Source organism: Sarcophilus harrisii, chromosome 5 (genome assembly GCF_902635505.1).
Source record: "Sarcophilus harrisii chromosome 5, mSarHar1.11, whole genome shotgun sequence".
Lineage (NCBI taxonomy): Eukaryota > Metazoa > Chordata > Mammalia > Dasyuromorphia > Dasyuridae > Sarcophilus > Sarcophilus harrisii.
In genome coordinates, this window is record NC_045430.1 from 219,822,120 (window position 1) to 219,840,701 (window position 18,582).

General features: G+C 37.6%; 1 protein-coding gene across 9 annotated transcripts in view; it reads right to left on the reverse strand.

Moving 5' to 3' along the window:
• The window catches only part of CCNY (cyclin Y), a 260,199-nt gene that overhangs the window by 21,100 nt on the left and 220,517 nt on the right, over positions 1 to 18,582 (reverse strand). For all 9 annotated transcript variants that reach the window (XM_012551213.3, XM_012551212.3, XM_031939652.1 and 6 more), the window contains 4 exons: positions 13,198 to 13,298; positions 8,890 to 8,925; positions 4,902 to 4,959; positions 4,677 to 4,796 (listed from right to left, as the gene is read on the reverse strand). In XM_012551213.3, the coding sequence (XP_012406667.1) occupies positions 4,677 to 4,796; positions 4,902 to 4,959; positions 8,890 to 8,925; positions 13,198 to 13,298 (315 nt within the window). The remainder of the gene's footprint in view (positions 1 to 4,676; positions 4,797 to 4,901; positions 4,960 to 8,889; positions 8,926 to 13,197; positions 13,299 to 18,582) is intronic.

Below are 18,582 nucleotides of genomic sequence, written 5' to 3' on the forward strand. Positions count from 1 at the left end.
GCCTGGGTGAAGATGGGCAAGAAGCACTTCTCCTCAACTGTGAAGTGAGGATTATGAGAGAATGCACAGAGAAAGAACAAGTGCCCACTACGTGCCAAAGCTGCTGCTACACTCTGGGGATGCAGAGAAGTTCAATTTAATTCTGCCCTTACACACATACATTTATACACGCCTATGTATTTATTTATGTATATGTGTGTGTATCATACACTTATGTGTGTCCCACAGTATGTTGTGCACTGTGCTAAGTGCTAGGGATACAAAAAGAGACAAAAAGGCAGTCCCTGTCCTCAAAGAGCTTACAATCTAATGGGGGAGATAAAATGCAGACAAATATATACAAAGTCACCAATAGAGAGAACAAACAGGAAATAACTAACAGGGGAAGGCACTGGCATGAAGAGGGACTGGGGGAGGCTCCTGTAGGAGCTAAGATTCTGTTGTTTTCATCCTTCATTTTCGAAGAGGACTGGTGCTATCACAGGGATTATCTGTGATTTGTGAAACGGACTTAAGTGAAGAAGGTTGAAACCCAGGCATCCACCTCATAGTCTCTTCCAGAGTCGCCGAAGACCAGTGGCAAGACCCAAGTCTGGGCCAGGATGCAGCCTCTGCCTGAGCTCTAAGTGTTCCACAGGATTTGCTTCAGCTGCCTTCATGGGCATGGGAACAAACCGTTCTCATCTGTGCATTCTGCCAGCAAAGTCTTCACGTGCTTGGGACAGCACCCGTGTAACCCGCTGGCGATCCCCAATCCAGCTTAGTCCATCTGCCAACCAGAGCACTGGGGCATGGCTGCTGCAGTCTCAGCTTCCTGGAGTCACAGGGAGCCATCAAGGGCGAATGAGCTTCCCTGAGAGGGTCTTGGCAAGCCTTTACACTGGAGGGGCTGGTCCTTCTTGAAAATCCATATACTTGAATGGGATTTTAATTGGTCCTTAAAGGACCAGGGGTCAGTGATCAGAATGGAGACAGGAGAACATTTCAGGCATGAAGGACAAGGTAAAAGAATTCCCTAACGAGTTCATAGCATAATGAGGAAGACAATAAGAAAACCTCTATGTACAAATATAAAACTCAGTATTCTTATCAACAGTTATGATCTATCCAGCCTATTTACATCAAACAACAGAGGCCCAGAAAGATAAGTGCTTTACACAAAGCCATATTGCTAGGAATAAGCAGCTAAATTCACAGAACCCTTTGAATATTCTTTGAATTTTTGAACCCTGAACATCTGAGTGGGAATTTCTGATGACAAACACAAGACTTCAGCATCATAATACTATGCTAAAACAAAATCAACTGAAGCAAATCCCCACAGGCAGAACTACCTCACAAAGTCATGATGTCCCCTTTAACAGAAGGCTTAGATAAGATATCCATCTAAGCCCAACTGTTTATTGAATATTCAAGAGGAACTAGGCAGTGAGCTAGATACTGTGACTGTGTGCCTGTCTAAAGTCACACTCCCCGGGAGTGAGTGGGGAGCTGAGACCTGAAAATTTCAAGTTCATTCTACCCCATCTTCCATTGCCTGGGTGTTGGTAACCTAAAACTGAGTCCTTGTATTCCTCCTCCTCCTCCTCTTCCTCTTGATCCCAAAGAAAAGGAGAGCTAGCATTAAAATAGCTACACCCTCCCCATATAAAATGTAAACATTAAATGCAGCTCATTTTTCATCATAAATTCATCTGGCTATATAACTCATCCTCTGGTTTAACTTAAACCCTGGGGATTTTCAGTTCTTTCATTTGGCCAGAAAGCCGGATTTCTGCCCCAGACATGAAGGCTGCAATCTGGTCTCTCAGCATCAGTGGCTGCAGCTGCTGTGCCCACCGCTCCTTTTCACTTTTCTCCCATCTCACAGTGGGCAGCATGCCAAGGTGCCAAGATTACACCCAGAGGAGGAGAAGGAAGCAATGCATCTCCCTCAAGAGGAAGCCCAGACTCAGTACCGATGGCTGCCATCGGTACTGGAGGCCAGAAACAGACAAGAAGAAGAGGACAAATGTCCTGCTCAAAGCCCATTTCCAGCCTGACAGGCCTCCTAGACAGTGAGCGGTGGACCCGGTCACACTGCAGCCTCCCTCCCGTGGGGGACGAGGGGACAAGACTGGACGAAGGTTTAACTCAACTCCCTGGGTTGGGCTGAAAAATGGATATTAGCTTCTGACAATCAGATCCCAGAACACAAATTTCCAACCCATTCCACAGCTTCAATTTAACTCATAGGATTGCTAAAGAGTTGAAGAATTGTGACTGTTCCCATGTACAATCAAATTCATAACCTTCCATTGACTCAAACTAATTCTCTATACTGTCACCCTCTGTGATAATGGAAACCGATGGGGAAACAGAGAAAAAGAGAAGGTAAAACATATCTTCATTAAGTTCCAGAACCGATCTCAATTCTTGTAACTGATTTCACATTATAGAGGAAAAGAATAATTGTATATCTGGCTTTTTTGGCTCCTGAACAGACCTGATATAAGCAAAGTTAAATTATACCCATATTCTTTTATCAGAGGGAAATACATTTTATTTGTTCAGTTTTGATCCCAAATAAGGCCTAAGCAGCCCAAAAATATTTATTAATCTATTAGAATCATAGGATCTCAAGTCCAAAGGCCCTTAGAAATCATCTGGCCAAACTTTTCTCCTTATAGATGAGGAAGACTCTGAGAGAGAAAGCAATGCGGACAAAATCTCGGAAGTATTAACTAGCAGCCAAAACTCAAACCCAGGTCTTCTGCCTTCTGTCTTTTGTGTTCTCTTCCACCATACCATGGCTTAAGAAGCCACATTCTTCTCTAGATACAGATGTTACCATATACAGAAAGCTAGACTGATTATACTCCTAAAACAATAAACACAGAAGCGACCAATCTGCCCCAGTCCTTTGCACAGCAAGCTACGCATCCATCATTTCTTGTTAGCATTATTAAACTGCCTTAAAATTTAATTAGAAGTTATGATGGTAAATCATTAACCAGTACCTTCAATGGCAAGCCATGCTATCAATCCAGGGTGTCTCCCGCCAGCCAACATTTTTCACCTCCCTGTATCATCAGGGATTAAGCATGTCAGACTGAATGACTTACTTTATTGAAGAACTCAAGTTTCTTTTTTTTTTTTTTTTTTTTTTTTTTTTTTTTGGGTGGTGGCTAAGAATAGGAAATCAAAGAGATGCTCATCCATTGAGAAATAGCTAAACAAGTTGCAGTATATGACTGTGATGGAACATTATTGTGCTATAAGAAAAGATCCTCAGGATGATTTCAGCCAAGCTGGAAAGACTTTACATGAACTGATAGTTAAGTGAATCGAACCAGGGAAACAAATACAGTAACAGTAATGGTGTAGGACGAAGAATTGTGAATGACAACTATCTCAGTAATGCAATGACCAAGACAATCCAAAGGATTGATGGTGAAGCATACTATCTGCCTCCAGAAAAATAACTGATATTGATTGATACAAACTAAAGCATGCTATTTTTCACTATATTTCATTTTATTAGAATCTTCTTGTACAAAACGACTACTATGGAAATATTTTACATAATTACACATAAGAAAACTGCTACGTACAAATATAAAATTCAGTATTCATATCAACAATTATTGATCTTTCCAATGTACTCACTTTACATCATACAACAGAGGCCCAGAAAGGTAAGTGATTTACACAAAATCATCTCACTAGGGATAAGCAGCTAAACTTGTGGCACTCTGAATATTCTTTGAATATAATCTTTATCTGATTGCTTACAATCTCAGGGAAGAGTAAAGATAGCGGGAAGAATAGAATTTGGAACTCAAAATTTTAAATAAAAATGTTAAAAAATATTGGAGGAAATAAAGCTTCAAGCTTGATCTGTTCATGAAGGTCTTCATGGCTTCTTTTAAGATTTCAGGGGCTTACCTCCCCAGAAATACAAAATTATTAAATCTGGTTGTAAGCTTCACTCAGTTCAAAAAAGATGAAGCAATACTGTGAAGCACTTTGAAAATCTTAAAACAATATATAAATGTCAACAGTAAACAAATGGGATGACCGGATAGGACAGTGGCTTGAACACTACAGCTTGGAGTCAAGAAGAACAGAATTCAAATGCAGCCTCACACTCTTAATAGCTACGTGAGTGACTCAGACATATCACACAACCTCTATCAGTCTTAGCTTTCTTATCTGTAAAATGAGCACCTACCTCTTAGAATTGTTATGGGGATCAAATGAAATAATTATTGTAAAGCACTTAGCACAGTGCCCGGCATATGATAAGTGCTATATAAATGTTAATTATTAGCTTAGTTAATTATTAGTTGTGTCCATATGCACAGATGAAGAAAAGGCAGAAAAGGAAGGAAGGGAGGGAGGAAGGGAGGAAGGGGAGGGAGGGATAGATAATCTACAAAAGCAGGGTGTATGCCTTTTGGTCATCAGAAATCAGAGTGTTGCAAGAATCATGGAATCTTATTCCTGAAAAGGCTTCATCTAGTCTTGGGACTCCGGTTTCAGAGCTGGAAGGGGCCCCAGCACCTAAATCTAATGCCTTCATTGTAGCATTTCCCAGCATTACTCAGGAAGACCGCAGAGCTCCCTAGGAAGTGAGCCAAGACTCCACCAGGACAATCTGCACAACCAGGAAGTCAGTGCCCACAGGTACTCACCAGGGTGACAATGGCGCACTCAGCAGTCAGTTGGGCAGCGCTGAACAGCGTTCGAACAAACCGGTAAATCTGCTTTTGCTCTGGGTTGTGTTTGTCGTAGTCTGGTGGCACTTCGGATTTCTGCAGAAGGAAATCATTTTCAGGTGACTCACCTCTGAACCCGAAGAACAGAAATAATGAAACTCTATCTCATAAAGGAAAGCAGGGGAGAGGGAAGGAGATTACCGAAAGGGGGTGAAGATTTTCATCAAAAATATCTAAGAGCATCCTTCCATCTGCATCCCTGAGGAAGGAAAAAAAAAAAGAATGTAGAATTTACTATTTACAAGAATGTGTGCTATTCAGAAAATGATCAAAAAATACATTTTAATTTGAAAGTACTTTAAGAAGAGAAGGCAATAATCAAGTGTGTAACTTGAAGAACTGTTATCTATTGCCATTCAATAACCCCCTATATATTCATATCACAGTGAAATTCTTTTTATTCTAGAAATCCAGCATAGCAAAAGCAATGAGTTGTAATTCATAAATTGTACTAAGGAGAAAACTTGAGCCATTACTTTCCTTTAGATCCTTTTATGAATATTCATAGAATGTTATTAGGGGTTGTGGGTGCATAATACACATGATATGTATGTATATACATGCCTACATATATTCAAAGTTTTCTATTTGTAAATATGTGTATATATATATATATATATATATGTGTGTGTGTGTGTATATGTGTATATATATATGTGTGTATATACATATATATATATATACAAACATGTACCTAGAACATAGAGAATGGATTTGCATTCATATGTACTTTTATATTTTATCTATATATATATATGTGTGTGTGTGTGTGTGTGTGTGTGTGTGTGAATATATGGCTATGTATATGTGTATAAACATATAAGAATATGTACACACATATGCATATATTCATATATTGCATGTGTGAGTGTATGCATGTGCATAGGCATATATACTAAGAAAGGTCTTCCTGCAGTATCTCCACTCTTCAGAGATCCAAAGCCGCTCTAGGAAGGACACTCACTGACTAAGGTATATGTTAGGGTAACTGATAAACTCTAATTGGTGGGAAAGAAATCATAGACTATAAACAGCAAATACCCCAAGGATAATTTGTGATTTTCACATTCAATTTATACAGTGAAATTAATTCGGACTTTAACCTTGGTCTCTTTTTATGTGGAACAAGATTATTCACATGACACATTTAATTGATAAAATAGTGTCTGGAAAATTTTCAAGATATTAAGCTTCCAATCAGTCTACAAAATACACACAGGTATACCCCTATAACACCTCCAAAATACTTCCCTAACCAGTTGTACTTTGCCATAAAGGTGCATCTAACATTATAAAACCTCTCTCACTACTCAGTCAGTTCCAGCCTATATGTAACTTTTATGATACTGCCCCTACTAAACTAACTGTCCCCATGAATAATATTTTACCTATCATGTTTTCACTAATCAATTAATCTTGTTAGGTAGGGTACATCTGTAGAATCCTTAAGTTAGCACAAAGGAATTTCTGTTACCTGTTCTTCCAAAATATTTTGCTAAATGAAACCAGAGAAGGTATTCATGAGACTAAAAATTCCTTGATGGCAGGTGTTATTTTTTTGGCTTTTAGCTCATCTGTCTCGGTAGGATTACTTGATCATAATTCCTTACATATAATAGACACTTGGCTGCAAGATGGTACAGTGGATAAGAGCTCTGGGTCTCAAGTCATGAAGATTCCTATTCACAGGCTCAAATCCAGCCTCTGACACTGACTAGACATGTGACTGCACAAATCACTTCACCCTGTTTGCCTCAGTTCCCTTATCTGTAAAATGAGCTGGAGAAGCAAATGGCAAGCAAGCACTCCAGTGTCTTTGTCAAGAAAATCCCAAAACAGGTCATTAAAAGTTATATAAAAAAGAGAACCTCGAAAAAATTTGGTTATAGGATAAGATTCAGATCTAGATCTCAAAAGATCTAATCTGATCGTCTCACAAAGTAACTAACATTAGAAGGGAGATCTGAACCCAAGTCCTCCGATGTGAGAACCAGTATTCTTTCCACTGTTCTACCTACCATTTGGATCTATTTACAGGCAAAAATAAATTTTCCTTTCTATAAAATATTTGACTAAATGATAAAAGAGGAAAGAAGTTGACAAAACAATCATTCAAATGTAAAACCCAAATTTACAAAACTAAAATTCCTAAGGAATTACTAAAAAAAGTATGTAAATCATTTTTCAAACATTGAAGTACTTATATATGAATGCTTCATTACTATTAAGCATTTATTAAATGTCTAACATGTACACACAACAAAATTTATAGATAGCCCTGCTCTCCTCAAGGAGTTTACAATCCAGTAGAGGAATCACTCAAGTGATTCTGATGCAGGTATAACTCCAATCATGTTTCTTTCTGTCTTTTTATCTTTATTTATTTATTTTTAGGTGAGGTGACTGGGGGTAAGTGACTTGTTCTGGATCACCCAGCTGGTATGTATCAAATGCCTGAGGCCAGACTTGAATTCAGGTTCTCCTGACTCTAGAGTCAGTGCTTTATTCACTATGTCACCTAGATGCCCCTACATTATTTTTCAAAGAGGGTCAATTATTACTCACTTTGCCTTTTCCACTGTGAACACAAGTAACTACAAGCTGATGTTTTAAAGTTTCAGGTAAGAATCAGCACGACTGAGGCAGACATCTAAAGGGAATAAAGAGCCCCCTTTTTCTGCAACACCAATAAAATTTTTAACACACAATGTTTTAACAATGTCCCTAAATTTCTTTTCTGAGTGGTATCTGGTTGACATCATTGAATTTTCTTTTTCCCTGAAAAATGAAAAAAAATTTAAATATCCATCCAGATACTCCAACAACCAGGAACCTTCCCACACACAAAAAAAGGTACAAAGTGACCAGAGGTTCATAGCACTGAAAATGCAGGGAGTCCCTAAAAGAATCTGGATGGAATTTTGAGAAACTGGAGCTGCAATGGCTCTTGGAGAGAGTGGGGAATGCATCTTCCCTAAAGCTCATAAACACTGAACCCCTCTTGCTCCCTTTCTCCTGCTTCCATGGATATATATATTCTACTTGAATAGCATTCTCCCTATCAAGCAAATAGACCTGTCACAGGCTCCAAGTTTTCAGCCAGCATAATTTATAAAGCAGAAACTGGGTCAGGAAGAGAGGCCACCTCTTCCCCAAAGAGACCTACAACTTATAATACTTGAGATTAATCACATGTGGGAATATCATCTCCCCTCTCTCATTGGTGCCTGCCCCAGATGTTCACCACTGCAGCTGGCTCATCAATAACTCCGTCACACAGAAAGTGCTTAATAAATGCTTGTTACCTTGCCTATCCACTGCTAAACTGTAATGGAGCATGTTACTACAAAGTCCACAAAAAATGCTGGGAAACATGGCTAAATGTCACTTTAGGAGCACCTGAAGGTCATCAAAAAGGCTACACTGTCCTTTTGGATTTACATGGCAAATCTGGTTAAGATTAGGAAATTTGGTAAGAATTACAGAAATAAGATATGAGACAAGGTTTTGATTTACATGTTTTATTCTGTTTCATGAGACAAAACTACCAAGTCCTATATTTTGCAAATTTTAAAAATCATGCATTTTCCAGTTCCATGTGATCTATGCATGGTTCATGATTACAAAACAGAATACTTCAATGTATTGGAAGTCTCTCATAATCAACTTTCAAATCTGGGGTATCCCCCAGAATAAACTATTTTTGACTTTATGTAAAACTGTACTCAAAATACAAAAAAAAAAAAAGGTATGTTTTCCTGTTACTGAAAAATACCTACTGAAATTTCTTTATGAATTTCCATAGTCTGAGAATTTTTAATTCCAGGTAATGGGAATAATCATAGATATTCACTGTGATCTAAAAAAGCTGGTCACCCTGCAGACATGTGGGAGTAATTAGTGGGCTTTATTTTAGCATATCATCTCTTTTTTTTATTAGGACTCCACCCAGTTTAAGGGGAGTTGTATATTATGAAGGATCTGCATAAGTACTGAGAGGGTACAAGCAAATATAACAATTTACAAGTTTTAGCAAAGTGTGATTTTAAAGTACAAGTCCTATAATCTAAAGGAAAAGAACAAAAATTATACTTTAATATCTTGGGAAAAAAATACATAATCCACATACCTGTTTTTTATGTGATAATATATTGCAAGCGCTACACTGTAAAGCAAAACACAAGAGTTAATGTTTTATTTTTTAAAATTAGGAACTTAACATAGAAACACCATCTGATTATAAATGTCTACATTTGCATACCATTTCCCCTTTTAGAAATCAGATCTAGAAAATGTAGTTTTAAAAAACCTATAACTCTGCCTCTCTTTCCTGACCAGTGCTGCTATTTTTACATCATCCTTTTCTGCAAAACTAGAATTTGTCCCTTAATGTTTATAAAGAAATCACTGCAAATGCCAGATCTTGTCAGACTTTGGTGTGGCAGAAAGGGCACAGGCTGTGGCATCCTGAGTGTCAATATACTTATATACTTATAATATACTTACTATAACATTGATTGTACTCAAGTCACTTTGCCTCTTTCAACCTCAGTTTTCTCATCAGTAAAATGAAGGACCTAGACCTCTAGGTGCTGCCTTCCATCCATCAATGCTAAGATTGCATTAAAACATAGGCATTTGTATATTTAAAAGTCCCTTCAAATGCCACAGCAAAATGCCTATAAGGATTTTTTAAACTATTAAACTGCCAGGAAACTTTATAATTGTATTACATTACTTAAATTGTTTATTAGTTTTTAAAGCAACTACTTTCTCTTCTTCATTCAGTTGCTAAAACGCTATTAAATATATAATTTGTATCTATCTTGGTAGGAAAATCTCAAAATCGGTGGTGGGTGAGAAAATGCCTTTTTTCCCCTTTTTTATTTTGATCTGAGGATAATCTACACAGATCAACTAGTCTGTTTTGATTTTGTGTGAACTTAAGAGAAATGGCACATTGGGTTTGTGCCAGGGTCCATCCAGATAAATATTTCAGTTTGTCAGCAAAATCGGGAAACATTCTATGAGTCATCATAGTAAGCTGCCCTTCAGGACATCAAATTTAGAAGTATGGAATTAATCCTGTACTCCTAATTTCCTCTTAATCAGTGCATGTCTAGTGATCTGAGGTATGCTGCTAATTCGATATACCTTCGGTTTTGGGCTAACTTTCTTTACGAATGAATACCAGATAAAATATGAATAATGAATAAAATTTCATTCCAGGGAATCATTTTGTCTAGTTCTAACAGCTCAAAGAAAGGGGAGCTCTAAAGCATCTCGGAATAATAAGAAAATCAATACCCCATCTACTTTTAGAATCTTTAAAAGCATTTTTGAAAAAAAAGGAGTTCACAAGCTCAGAATTATACAAATGGGTTTAGATCAATATAATTCCAATATGACTTTGGGGTTCTAAGATCAGGAGTCATGTATTATATTAAGCAAAGAAGAGAAACAAAAGGAAAAAAAATAATTTCCTTAAGCTTTTTAGAGTACAAAAGCCTGGAAGTGAGGAAAATTTTGTAACAGACTGGTTGGTCTTAGAATCCTCCGTATTTCCCTATCCCTCTGCTACCTCCTGGGACTTTTCTCCAGAGCTCTCCATTAGCCACCACATGTTGGCTCAAGTGTAAGCACTCTGAGACCAGAGTACCACGATACCAAATTACTTATCCTCCTCTTTCTAATCAAAACTAGTCTTCCTTCAAAACAATGGTTATCTCAAGTATTAAGAGAAAATAACCTAATTGAACTAGTTAGCCCACACTAATGTGTCAATGATTGATAGTCCACCTGAACCACTACCAAGTGCAATTTCAAACAGTATTTAAAAAGAGAAATGAAAATATCTCTAGCAATGTAGGGACTAGCATTTAGGTCAGGAGATAGGTGGGAGCCTACCATTCAGGTCAGTTCCTCTAAGGTAGGCTTTTCCATTTATTCACTTCTACTTCTGAACTAATCATATAGGGCGCTAATGGCTTTTATACTCAACAAGGATGTAACTTCAGAGATGCTGAGGGTGAGAATGAAATCGGGGGGGGGGGGGGGGGGGGGGGGGGGGGGCAGAGATCTCTTTATAAATGGAGGGTAATTTAGATATTAACAGTACAATGTCCAAAGCTAATGTGTCCGCGTTTGTGCGTACACACCCGCCTGTGTGACTTTCACATCATACAGGTTCATCAGATGGTGATTTTTGAGACAATAATCTAACACAAATGAATCCACTAGTGCTGGTGTAGGAGATGGATATGATGATATCTGCTTTATTGTGAATCACTTCCTGTTACCCAGAACTAAAGGAAAATTAGGAGCTTCTGCATTTTGTGATTTTCCCAAGCATTAGCCAGTGAGATAAGATATGGTTCTCTCCAGCTTCTTATTTTCTTCTGCACATAGTAATTAGTTAAAAAAAATTTTTTTTTTCCAGCAATTACGTCCATGCAATAAATTGTGAACCAAGGGTCTTTAAAAGTAATTTGGAAGAGGCCACACGTAAAGGGGCAGCCAAACTATCATAAATACCTCTCTTCCCATCATGAATCATGGGCACAGGTTTCTGTCAATACAACTCTGAGCCCATAAAACCAAAGGAATGAAAAAAAAAAAAAAAAAACACATTTCCATGAATAACTTGGCAAAGATAACATATACTGGGGGTGGGGGGACCCTCTATCTAAATAGTGAAGTCTTTTCCACCTCACTCAACAGAATGCTGTCAGGTCAGCTCAAACATGCTTGTTGGATTTTTAGCCACCATTATAATAGATAGTGATACCATAAAGAATGGGGTAATGCAACCTAGAGAACATGACTCAACGAAAAGCAACATTTTTTCATTTAAAAATTTGAATAACTTAAAAATTGTTCTAAACCATATGTAAAATATGTATTATATGTTTGTATGTGTGTGTGTACTCATGCATGTATTACGTGTGTATTCCCATTATATATATACCAATATACACTGTCCTAGAAGAGGACATTTGTGTCTCAGTGCCCTTCTTTCGGAACCTGGCTGTTGTCTACACATTTCAAGGGATGTCATCTAAGCATGGTTTCTTATTTATAAATTGGGGGTGGTATTACCTACTTCCTAGAGCTGTCATAAAGGAAGCATTTTGTAGGCTCTGAAGGGCTATTCACAGGTTCATCGTTTTTGATACTTCCACGCTGGCTGTGTCAGAATGCTAGCCCTAGAAGGCCCTCTCTAGGACAAACCCCCTTATTTTTTTTTTTTTTTGCGGCATTTTTTTTTAATTTAATAGCCTTTTATTTACAGGTTATATGCATGGGTAACTTTACAGCGTTAACAACTGCCAAACCTCTTGTTCCAATTTTTCACCTCTTACCCCCCACCCCCTCCCCTAGATGGCAGGATGACCAGTAGATGTTAAATACATTAAAATATAAATTAGATACACAATAAGTATACATGACCAAAACATTATCTTGCTGTATAAAAAGAATCAGACTCTGAAATAGTGTACAATTAGCTTGTGAAGGAAATCAAAAATGCAGGTGGGAAAAAATGTAGCAAACCCCCTTATTTTAATAGATGAGGAAGCTGAGGCTTGCTGAGGTGACGGGGCTTGCTTACAGTCCCACCAAGCACCAGAGCTCAGACCAGAAGCCGGGGTGGCTGATGGCCACTTCAGCGTCCTCCCCACACCACCATGCTTATCTTTTCACTTCCTTTTTTTGCTTTTAATACTCAACATCCTGAAACATCCTTACATTTCTGAAGAAAAGGTGGTAGGAGTGCTGTGCCTTTAAAAAGAAAAGGTAGGGGAAAAGGAGCATGCTGTGGAAATGAGTGTCAATACTTTGAATACCTAACAACAAAAGTAAGGAATATTTGAAAATAATTCCCTTTAAAAATTTTTGAATTGTGTGCAATTCTTTTCAATTTTATGAGAATATATTGTTGATGAATATTAAGTTTAGAATGAAAAGAAATGAAAAGGGGGAAAAAAGAAAAGGACAGAGACAAAAGGAAGCAAGTCCAAGAAGGGAGTGAAAGACAGAAACCTGCAACCATCAGTAAGTGTTGACTATTTGTGACCTCCCATGAGCCATGTTGGCCACCCAGAAGTTAGGTGGCCGCTGCTCTTGTCATGAAAGGAAGATCATGGGAGCTATGAGAAATTGAGTGGGACCACTGCACTGACCAGGGGGCAAGCCCACCTGCTTCCCCCTTGTTCCTTCTTTTTAAAAGGTGATCTCCAGCCCACAGGACCTTGACCTTAAGTCCTGTACATTTCATAAGCATAACCACTTTTTCAACTTTCCAATCCGATATGATGATTCCTCGACCCCACCCACAAGCACCCCCATGTACGCCCATGCACACATACACACACTTTCCTTTCAGCCATCACTAAGGTACAGTAGCATTTGAAGTAAAGGCACAGATCTGAATACTCACCATTTAATTGTATACTTGAGGTTTGGTTGACTGACTGTGCTATCATCTAGGAAAATAGTGGAACAGGAGCTATACTTCCTTCCCATCTGTCCTGGGGGATGCTAGGAAACAACAGGCAACAAAATGAGGACAATTACACACTGCTGAATACTCTTCTCAGAGAGCCCCCACCCACCCACCTTTGCTGGTGATGATCACCCACCAAGAAATAGCAAACCTGGTGAAAGCTTTTTAAAGCCCAATGAAAAAAGGATTAAAAGGTTTTATCTGCCAAAGCAAAAAAGCATGTGCTCTTCCTTGAGTTTAAAAAAATAAAAACAAATTTTACATCAAAAAAAGAAGAGATTAGAAAAACCACATTACAAAACAACATGAATTCAATTGTATGATGAGGAAGATTTGATTCCAACAGTGAAACAGTGTTTTCAACAGGGAAAACAACTAGCATTTATACAGTGCTTAAAGGTAAGTAAAGAGCTTTCTACGTATCTCATTTGGTTGTCTTCACAGCAACCCTATGAGGCACACCTACTTTTTGATAATCTCTTTTTACAGATAAGGAAACTAAGGCAATCCCAAAATTAAGTGCTTTGTCCAGGGTCACCCGGGGTAGGAAAGGTCAGAGGCAAGATTCAAAAGGATGTGATAGGTTTTTCACTTTGCTACTGAAAGGTTATAATTTAGGGTTCCTCAAGCAATTCCCTGGAATTTATTTACTGAGTCCTAAATCAGAGCTGAGTTGCCATGTTTTCCAGTATAAGGAGTTCTCATATTTTAAGCTTCCAAGGCCAACAATAAAGATCCTTGTTCTACATTGTCACTATAATAGCAAGATACCACCGAACCAGCTCTCTCTTATTCTTATGGGTTTATTTGAAATCTAGAGGTCTTTAACCTTTAACTTTAGTCTTTAGAAGATATATTTAATGTAAGATGCATGTTAAAGGAATATTCATCTCCTTGACCAAGAAGCTTTGTCAGAACTATGTAGGAGATGAAAAAGTAAAGTTATTGATCCAAGTGATGGAAACTGATGGGCAAAAACCTGTTTTAAAATGTGTTATAAACTGATACATCAAAAAGCAGACAAAATGAATAAACTGTTAAGGTTTCCTATAAATTCAGTTGGACCAAGTATCGGCTGCTACCCATTGAAAGCCAAACTTAAATACTGGTGATGTCACTACTTGTATGATTGTGGGAGAAATCAGTATGATCTCTGTAGGTCTTAGGTTCCTGAACAGATAAGGTCAGACTAAATGATCTAAATCCCCTTTATAATTGTAAACACTGTAAAAATGTGAGTCTACACTGAGAAATAAATACACACAAAATATATTTTTTAATTGACTGTAATGGCAGTCAAGTAGTTAAAGAAACAAATCAAGTAGTTAATTGGTGGAAGTCAAGAAATGAGGAGGATAGAGCAGGATTGGCAAAAAGTGGTAGATGAGTCAGGGAGAGTCAGGCAGGTTTGGGGAACAGCTGACCCACATCAAAGCATATAAACCTCCACAGAATATAGAAAACAATCTCATTACCTACAGTTTGTTTTTACGAGGGTCTAATTATTTTTTATTAAGAAATACAGGTAAAGATAAAAAGAATTCTCACGCCAGAAACTCTGATCAGAGCCAAGAGACATCATACAAAGAGGGAATCGTTTCCTATGAAGCCACAGGGCCAGATTAAGCTAGATGCCAGAAGAAGTCCAAAACTTAAGACTAGCTGTGTGCAAAATATGTCAAGTCTTGTTAGTGCTAAGAAGATACGGACCCCTCCTGACTGGGGCAAAAATGACCCCACAATTCCACCTCCAAACACCCAGGGGAGCCCACCCTGCGACTGACCCTCTCCCATCCCAAGTGGTGGAACAACAGTTGAAGGGCTGGGAGGATCCACTGAGAGCAAACATGCAGGTACCATTCCAGCACAAGGAAGGCAACTAGTATGAGTGGGGGAGAAATGCACCAGTCGTGGGATCCAGAGCACTGAGGAATGAAAACTTGTGGAGGATAGTGGGTCACCAAGACAGCCACCCCTGGTCTGAAGTCCAGTGATTCCTGCAGTTTCTCCTCTCCCTTTGCCTCTCTGCCCCTCTCAGAGGAGTATAAGGGCCTCTGAATCTCCATTTCTTAAGAATTTGTCAGGGCAGCTAGGTGGCCCAGTGGATACAGCCCCAGCCCTGAAGTAAGGAGGATCTGAGTTCAAATGTGGCCTCAGACACAACATTTCCGAGCTGTGGGACCCTGGTCAAAAAAACACTATGATAAATCTGGCCACAACCAATGAATTGCTAAACTGTATTCATCCTTGCTCAGAGTTGAGAGTCCTCTGGAAGAAAGAACAGACAGATCTACATTATTTCGACAGAGCATATTCTCTTTGGCTGGGGTTTTGAGGTGTAGAAATCTAATTACTGATAACGTCTCCAAATGAAGTGAAAAATTCAAAACCAGATCTTTCTAGTTAAATGAGTCAATAATCTAGCTGGCATTGGGAGGTGGGCCTGTGGCCACTTCCCTTCCTTTTTTAAAGGAAAACCTCTCCTCCAGGAATGTAGAAAAGAGGGAGTAGCTGATGAGTCTGGGAGGCTGGGGGCAAGTAAGGGCTCATGACTAACTTTCTAACACAGAATTGTTATCTCACCCCATCCCTGCAACATATTATAATGGACGGCTGAGGACATTTGGGATGGAGAAAAAAGGAATACAGTGAGTGTATCATGAAGATGAGAGGAAGGGGGGAAAACATGCCTTGGGGAATATGAAAGATCTATATTGTTAGAAGAAGCAATTTCAGCTTTGTTTTATATTACAAACTTGATTCTTAGAGCATTTGATAATAAACATTCAGCTAAACCCACATTTCCTATACATGATTCCCAACCCTAAAGTTATGATATGAAAGGAAGGCTAAGGACCTCTTTCCATTCACATAACCATTATACTTATTTACATCACTCCTTTTGGTCTTTACCAATTTTGATGTCATTCCTTTTACTAGGAGAATAATTATAGATTATATCTTACTTTTAACCAATATATATTTTGAGGACCAATATGGTATTTCACATTTTTAAGAAGTATTGATCTCACTGGTGAAATTTAAAACTGAGAAAAGTTATAAATGACAAGGACTGGTAAAGGGAAAATAATGTAAGTTACAAATAAGGGATATCTAAATTAAAATTAAGTGCATTTTTGACATTCTGCCTGGGTATTATGATCAATGGATAGTATTTGTGTAATTCTGATTCTAAAATGGATCTTTTAAAAATAATTAGATTCTCTAGATAGCAGTCAAATTTCCAAAGTTCCAATTGGTTTTGTGTTCATATTGACAGCAAAATTTGGTTCCCTAGAAAATGAAATTATTCCAAAGAAGCTTGAAAGCAGTGACTGACTTCTTCATATCCCAAACAACCATACATAATCAATCTTGTCTGGTGGACTTTAAAGGGACTTTTAAGTCCTAGACAGAACCAGTTGCTTCATTCATTACCCTAATAATAAGGTTTCCTGTATTAAAAATTATAAAACTTACAAACATTTAAGGCCTTTGACAACTGAAGAAGAAGCATTTTCTTCCCTTAAAATTTACCCCCCCCCAAACTGGGATAATTGAGGGAACCCTGAGTCTGCAAAATAATTATTTTATATATGTTGTTATTAAGAAGGCTATATTGCTGTATTACCAAAACATTACTAAGTCTGAAATACTGGTTATTACAACGATTTTTTAAAATCGTTACACATTTACATCCATTATCTAACTTGAATCTCACAATGGCCTTGTGAAATAGGTATTATTCTCATACTACCAAAGGAAATAGAAGCCAAAAGGTTAAGTATCCTCTTAATAGTTAATTATAAACAAATCATGTTTAATGAAACTTGTCACATTAGGGTTTTGAGTAATTTGCTTAATACCATGATCATGTGTTTCATACATCATAAATTCCATATATTTGAAATCCAAGCAGTACCCTTGGTTTTCTTGAAATCAGGACTTCTGTCCTCTATATCACACAGTTAGCCACAATCCAATAGCAAATCAGGAAATCTAAAAGGCATTGTTTGTACGTGGGCCCATGACTACTACGTAAGCTCCCACTTTTCTGTGGCTGTTTAAGGAAAGAACAGAAGGAGAATAGATCAAGTCCAAGTTACAACTTAAATGTCAACTTTTATGTGACATTTCCAGGTTGACAGAATTAAACTCTAACAGTCTCATTAGGAAAATCTAAATATGTACAAATGGTTCTCTCATTTTGTTAAGTGGCTATGGTATTTTAGAGACTAAAATTGGTAAAAATTCCTTTGAAGCTTCAAATGGTAGTGATTAGGGTGGTAGTCTGTAAAGTCAGGCACCAAATATCCTGATGAAAACTAAGAAAGGTAAATTTTACTTTAAGCAATATAAAGAATATATTATATATTCTATATACTGTATATTAAGATACTAATAACCAGTTTATATATATATATATATATATTGGTATAGATAGGTACATATTTCTATGTTTTAAACATTCAAAAATTATTCAACTGTGCTTTAATTTTTTTAGAGGGAATTATTTTTGCAGTTTTGTCAACAATGGAGCAAAATTGACAATAAATGATTTCTGTTTCCTCTTAGGGAACATTCCCCTCAAGGTGACAGTGTGGACAAGGCTCTAGGAGAAAGGGAGACTAAAGAAAAGGCCTCTTGCCCTTTTCATTCATCAGCCTAATTTTTTTCCCCTCTCCACAGATTATAGAACTATCTCAATTAGCTAAATAACAGGAATGTCACCCAAGCAGACAGGGCTGCACAAAGGGCCAAATATCCCCCCCCTCAAAAAAAAAAAATACCCAAGACTCCATGTAGGAAAGCTGCCTGGCTGTTTGAGTTCTTCCATGCTATTAGTATGGATCTTCCAGTTCTAATTCTGATTCACAAAGTACTAATGTCAAGGGAATAGGTGACTTAACTAGATAAGCTTTCAAATTATTTCACATTTGAAGTTTCTTAATCATGAATTATAATGCAATTTGTTACATTAAGCAGAATTTAAGAGTTTTTGGCAATTTCTTCAATATCATGATTCATACTTAATAAAAACCATTTTATCTGAAATCCAAGGAAATGATAACTTCCAGGAACTAGCAATCTTGATTGAAGGAGGAAGGGAAGATGTAGAGAAACAAATTCTTCCACATTCTGCTTTTATGAAATATACAAATAACAAAGCAAATAAACTGATTACCAAGAACTCTTTTAAAACACAAACACACACACACTTCACAGAGTGAGTCACACTGTCATCATAATTTAGATTTCCTATATCACTCAAATTTATGATCTGGTCCAATGGCAAACTGATATTAAAGAGATGACCGC